Below are 5,993 nucleotides of genomic sequence, written 5' to 3' on the forward strand. Positions count from 1 at the left end.
ATAGACATTTCTTCAGATTGGATATGTGAAACACGTCGTGTATTCCACTGAGTTCTGAAGGTAGGTCGAGTCGATAGGCTACCGACCCTACTCGTTCGGTGATTTTGAACGGTCCAACGTATCGTGGGCTAAGTTTTCCTCTTTTACCGAATCTGACTATGCCTTTCCAAGGTGATACCTTTAGTAACACTTGGTCTCCTACCTGGAATTCCAACGGGCTCCTGCGATTATCCGCATAACTTTTCTGTCTGTCGGTTGCAGCTTTTAACCTATCCTTGATTTGAAAGACTCTGTCGGTGGTCTCTTGGACAATTTCAGGACCTGTAAGTTGCTTTTCTCCGACTTCTGCCCAACAAAGAGGAGATCGACATTTTCTTCCGTACAAAGCTTCAAACGGTGCAGCCTTAATACTGGAGTGGTAGCTGTTATTATTGGAGAATTCAGCTAAATGCAGATAAGTATCCCAACTACTTCCGAAATCAATGATACAGGCTCGCCGCATGTCTTCCAATGTTTGGATAGTTCTCTCGCTTTGACCGTCTGTCTGGGGGTGATAGGCGGTGCTCATATCTAAGCGAGTTCCTAAGGATTCGTGAAGAGATTGCCAAAAACGAGAAACAAATCGACCATCTCTGTCAGAAATGATTGAGACCGGTATTCCATGTTTGGCTACGATCTCTTTCAGATACAGCTGAGTTAACTTCTCCATTCTGTCTTTTTCTCTAATGGGTATAAAATGAGCGGATTTAGTTAATCTATCCACAATTACCCAAATCGCATTATAACTTCGCGGCGTAACTGGCAGTTTGGTTATGAAGTCCATGGTAATATTATCCCATTTCCACTGAGGGATCTCAGGTTGTTGCAGTAGTCCAGGCAGTCTTCTATGTTCTGCTTTCACTTTGGAACATGTCAGGCACTTGCTGACATACACAGCTATGTCTCTTTTCAATTTAGGCCACCAATAATGTTCTTGGAGATCTTAATACATCTTGGTTGATCCTGGGTGGATTGAATATCCAGACTTATGCGCTTCGTCTAGAACAAGATTACGCAGATTTCCATAGAGTGGTACCCACACTCGATCAAGTAGGTATAGTGTCCCATCAGACTTTGTGACAAATTCATTTTCGAGTCCTCGCAATTTCTCAAACCTTACATTTTGCGGTTTCAAGGCTTCACGCTGTGCATCACGAATTCGAGTAGTAAGACTCGTTTGAATCGTCAACCCTAATGCACGAACACGCAGAGGCTTTTCTCTTTCCTTTCGACTCAACGCATCAGCCACAACATTCGCTTTACCTTTGTGGTAACGAATCTCACAGTCGTAATCATTGAGTAATTCCACCCATCGACGTTGCCTCATATTTAGCTCCTTCTGATCAAAGATATGCTGGAGACTCTTGTGATCAGTGAATATTGTACATTTGGTTCCATACAGATAATGCCTCCAAATCTTAAGAGCAAACACAACAGCTCCCAATTCCAAATCATGCGTCGCGTAGTTCTTTTCATGCACCTTGAGTTGTCTGGACGCGTATGCTATCACCTTGTCTTGTTGCATAAGCACACAGCCAAGACCTAAGCGAGACGCATCACAATATACTACAAATCCATTGGTACCTTCTGGTAAGGACAAGATTGGTGCACTACACAACTTTTGTTTAAGCAATTGGAAGGCTCCTTCTTGTTTTTCTATCCACTCATATTTCTTGTCTTTTTGGGTTAATTGGGTTAAGGGTTGAGCTATAGAAGAAAAATTTTCAATGAATCTACGATAGTAGCCAGCTAATCCCAAAAATTGTCGCACTCCAGTGGGTGATCTTGGTGTCTCCCAATTCTTAATTGCTTCAACTTTTGTTGGATCAACTAGGATACCATTCTCATTGATTACATGCCCTAAAAAGTGGACTTCTCGATGCCAGAAATCGCACTTAGAAAATTTGGCATATAACTTCTCTTCTTTTAGCAATTCTAGAATCAGTTTTAAGTGTTGTTCATGTTCTTTCTTGGTTCGTGAGTAGATAAGTATGTCATCGATGAATACTATCACGAATTTATCCAAGTATGGCTTACAAACTCTGTTCATAAGATCCATGAACACAGCCGGTGCATTCGTTAGGCCAAAAGGCATGACCAGGAATTCATAATGGCCATAACGAGTTCTGAAAGCGGTTTTAGGAATATCCTCTTCTGCAACATGTAACTGATGATACCCGGACCGCAAGTCGATTTTTGAGTAATAGCTTGATCCTTGCAACTGATCAAACAAATCATCAATTCTCGGTAGTGGGTACCGATTCTTAATAGTAAGTTTGTTCAGTTCTCTGTAATCGATACACATTCGAAAAGAACCGTCCTTCTTTTTCACAAATAAGACTGGAGTTCCCCAAGGTGAGAAACATGGTCTTATGAATCCTTTGTCTAGTAATTCCTGGAGCTGATTAGATAACTCCTGCATTTCCGATGGTGCTAATCTGTACTGAGATCGAGCTATCAGAGCGGCATCTTGAACCAGATCGATTCTGAATTCGACTTGACGCTGAGGAGGTAATCCAGGCAATTCTTCAGGGAAAACTTCTGGAAAATCCCGTACTACAGGCATATCCTCTATCTTTCGCTCTTTAGCCTTTGTGTCGACTACATTGACAAGAAAAGCGGGACATCCTTTCCTTAACATTTTGCGAGTTTTTGTGATACTAGAGAGTTTTAACTCGGTGTTACTCTGGTCACCTCGAATGCTCAGAAATTGACCGGTTGGGGTTGGTAAACGAACTAGCTTTTCGGAACATATGATTTCAGCACCATTTTTGGATAACCAATCCATTCCTACTACTATATCAAAACTGCCAACTCTACGGGTAGAAGATCGATTGGAAACCTAAGGTTTTCTAACAGAATATTGCAGTTTCGGACAATTTTACTGGTTTCAATTAGCTTCCCGTTGGCTAATTCTATTGAGTAATTATTGTCTAACTTGCTTGGTTCAATACCGAGAAGGGGTTCAAATTGGTCAGCAACAAAGCTTAAATCTGCTCCAGTTCAAATAGTACATAAGCATAATGATTATTAACAAGAAACGTACCGGTGACTACGGATGAGTCTTTCCGGGCCTTTTTCGCGTTCATCTCGATTGCCTTGCCCTTAGCATTTTGTATCTTGAGTTTGGGGCAATAATTTCTGAAATGCCTGATGACACCGCACTCGAAACATTCGGAAGTTCGGCTTCCTGAACCGGACGGAGAGTCCTTACTGAAACAGTACTGAGTCTGGTGTCCAAATCGATTACACTTCTGACATTTCCAACATTCCCCATCGTGACTCTTTCCACACCTGTTACAAGTGGATCCTTGTCCTGATCCTCTTGTGTTTGCTGCAAACATTCTTCATGCTCCTTGGTTTCGTTTGAACTGTCCTCCTGAGTTACCATTCCACTTTCGTTTGAGTTCTCCGGTTTTCTGATTTTCGGTAACTGTTTTTCGTTAAGGTTCGGCGGTAGTCGCTTTCTTACCGAAGTCTTTCAGAGTTCCCATACGAATTGCATTATCAGTTATAGATTTTGCCAGCTCTCGGGCTGACTGGATAGTGGTTGGTTTGGAGGAGGTAACCAATCCTCGGATCTCGGGAGCTAAGCCCCAAATGTACCTCTCGATTCTTGCATATTCAGGCGTAACCAGTCGGGTACCAGCCGTGCCAAAGCGTTGAATCGGGAAGTATATCCTCAAATGTCAGCACCTTCCATCTTTAACTGCCAGAATTCGTATTCGATTTTCTGAAGTTCGTTTCGAGGACAGTACTCCTTTAACAACATTTTGTTTAGTTCTTCCCAGGTTAGACGGTAAGCGGCATCTTCTCCAAGATTTTGAATTATGGAGTTCACCACTCGAGTGCCTCATCACGGAATGAGCACACTTCGTATTTTATCCGTTCGAGAGGAGTGCAATCACTGATTTTCATTACAGATTCCATTTTCTTGATCCACCGGATAGTTTCCAAAGGTCCTTCGGCACCGGTAAATTCTTTCGGTCCGTAACCTTGGAAAATTTGTATGAGCACCCGCGTACCGTGCTACCTGAGGGGTTTTCGTTTAGGTTTTCGGTTGTAGGTGCTTCTCCATTTGAAGTATTAGTTGTATTTAGGGGGTTTTGGCTTGCGTTGCGATTAGCCTCATGTTGCTCAATTGCCGTATTTACATGTTGAGCGATTAGCTGAGCTAACTGGTCTTGAGAGGAAGGCAATCCGGTTGCTTGATTATTAGTGGATCGTCTTGTTTTTGGCGCCATGTTCTTTTTAGAAAAATATAATTTTGGTTAGTTTTGGAAAAAGTGATATTTTTCTAAGTTGTAAGGGATTAAATAGCATCATTAATAATATAAACATAAATATAATCATCAAAGAGTGGGATTTTATAATATACCACAATACCAAAATTAGGTGTACTTACTTACACCTTGGTCACCCACCATAGTTTCTAGTTCCTACCACAACCACACAAAAGACAACCTGTTGCAAAGTTAAGTTACATCACAACTACCATAATAAACATACTACCCAAAACACACTACTTGTGAGCTATGTCTAGTGGAGGCTCATCAAGTAACCCACACATGGCTCTATCATGTCATTCTTCATCTTGAGGCTTTCCACTCTGGCTTTTGTCAGCAATCCCTGATCCCTTAAATCATTCACAAATTGGTACAACGCGTCATGTGCTTGGTCATCGAGGCCTTGCTTATGTTCAATAGCAAGGACGCGGTTTACCATGTTGTGAACAATGTTCTCATAGGCTGAGAACTTGGCAAGAAGAACCATAAGTAGCTTGTGATCGGAGGGTTCCTCGACCACGGGCTCCGGTGCGGGAGGCGGTGGTGGAGGGGGTGGGATCACAGCCAATGGGAGTGCAATGACAGGGGCCGATGCATCACGGTTTGCCCTGGTCCTTTTTCGGGTGTACACCTTTAAGGGTGCAGCTCCCGAAATAGTCCCGGCATCTCCTAATGCAATCACCGGACGCCACTCCACCGGTGATAGTGGAGTACCGCTGCTACTAGAGTCGGAGTCGGATACGATCGCCACAGAGTTTGTCATCTGAATAAGCGTATTAATTCAAGTTAGTAATAATCAATTATATATATATCTTTGTTACCTTTTCGTTTCAAGAGGCGGGAAAGGAGCGCGTGTTTGAACATACCGTTATAGTTTAGAAAACTTTATATTTTCTAATTGTCTATAACTATTGGCTCTGATACCAACTTCTGTCACACCCCGAAAATCTTAACTTAACACAGCGGAAGTCTTAACTTAAGTCGTTCAGGTTATGACAGATGCCGATAGCCAACAATAATAGACAATTAATAATAAAAGCATCATCTTTTATTATAAGAAAATATTTTACAAAATCAGAGTTTATTACGCGTGCTAAAGCACGGTTTACAACACTTCACTTTTGTTCAAACATCCCACGCTCTCGTTTCCATGCCACCTCGAAATCTTCACTTTCCTGCAAAGCATATTTAAATAATATTTGGGTCAACACGAATGTTGGTGAGTTATTCCCGAGAAAACTTATCATATAAATATAGACAATTTATATATAAACAACACATGAATATAATAGTGTACAGCTATTATACTCCCAACAATACCGATCTATACACGGTACAACACAATAACGAAACCCGCATTTTATCTTTAAGCACAAAAAGCGTTAGTTGTAAACTAGCTAAGAATACAACGCGTGTATGACTACCAATTTGATAACTCGAAACGTACCATACTCGAAATATTCCCACTTTTAACCCAACGCGAATGGAAGTGGGGGGCGTCACCCCGATAGATCTACCAACATTTCTGTGCCTTCAATTCGATTAACAGTTATTTAACCAAATTGATTCATCCCACAATAACGACAATTTGTAAAGTATAATGCGCTTTCAAAACATATATATAAATACGAATATAGATATACAATATGCTTTTCGGAGGAAGAACTC

General features: G+C 41.4%; 1 protein-coding gene across 1 annotated transcript; it reads right to left on the reverse strand.

Moving 5' to 3' along the window:
- Nucleotides 1-982: 982 nt before the first annotated feature.
- Nucleotides 983-1,366, reverse strand: LOC143620558 (uncharacterized). Its single transcript, XM_077092229.1, has one exon. The coding sequence runs from the start codon at nt 1,364-1,366 to the stop codon at nt 983-985; it is 384 nt and encodes a 127-aa protein (XP_076948344.1).
- Nucleotides 1,367-5,993: the final 4,627 nt, after the last annotated feature.

Source organism: Bidens hawaiensis, unplaced genomic scaffold (assembly GCF_021521415.1).
Source record: "Bidens hawaiensis isolate Kalapana, Puna unplaced genomic scaffold, B.hawaiensis_p1.1 tig00002602_1, whole genome shotgun sequence".
In the NCBI taxonomy this organism is placed as follows: domain Eukaryota; kingdom Viridiplantae; phylum Streptophyta; class Magnoliopsida; order Asterales; family Asteraceae; genus Bidens; species Bidens hawaiensis.

Bases quoted from the DNA above. Each gene is read 5' to 3' on its own strand.
- LOC143620558 (XM_077092229.1), bottom strand. From the start codon at position 1,366: ATGAGGCAACGTCGATGGGTGGAATTACTCAATGATTACGACTGTGAG.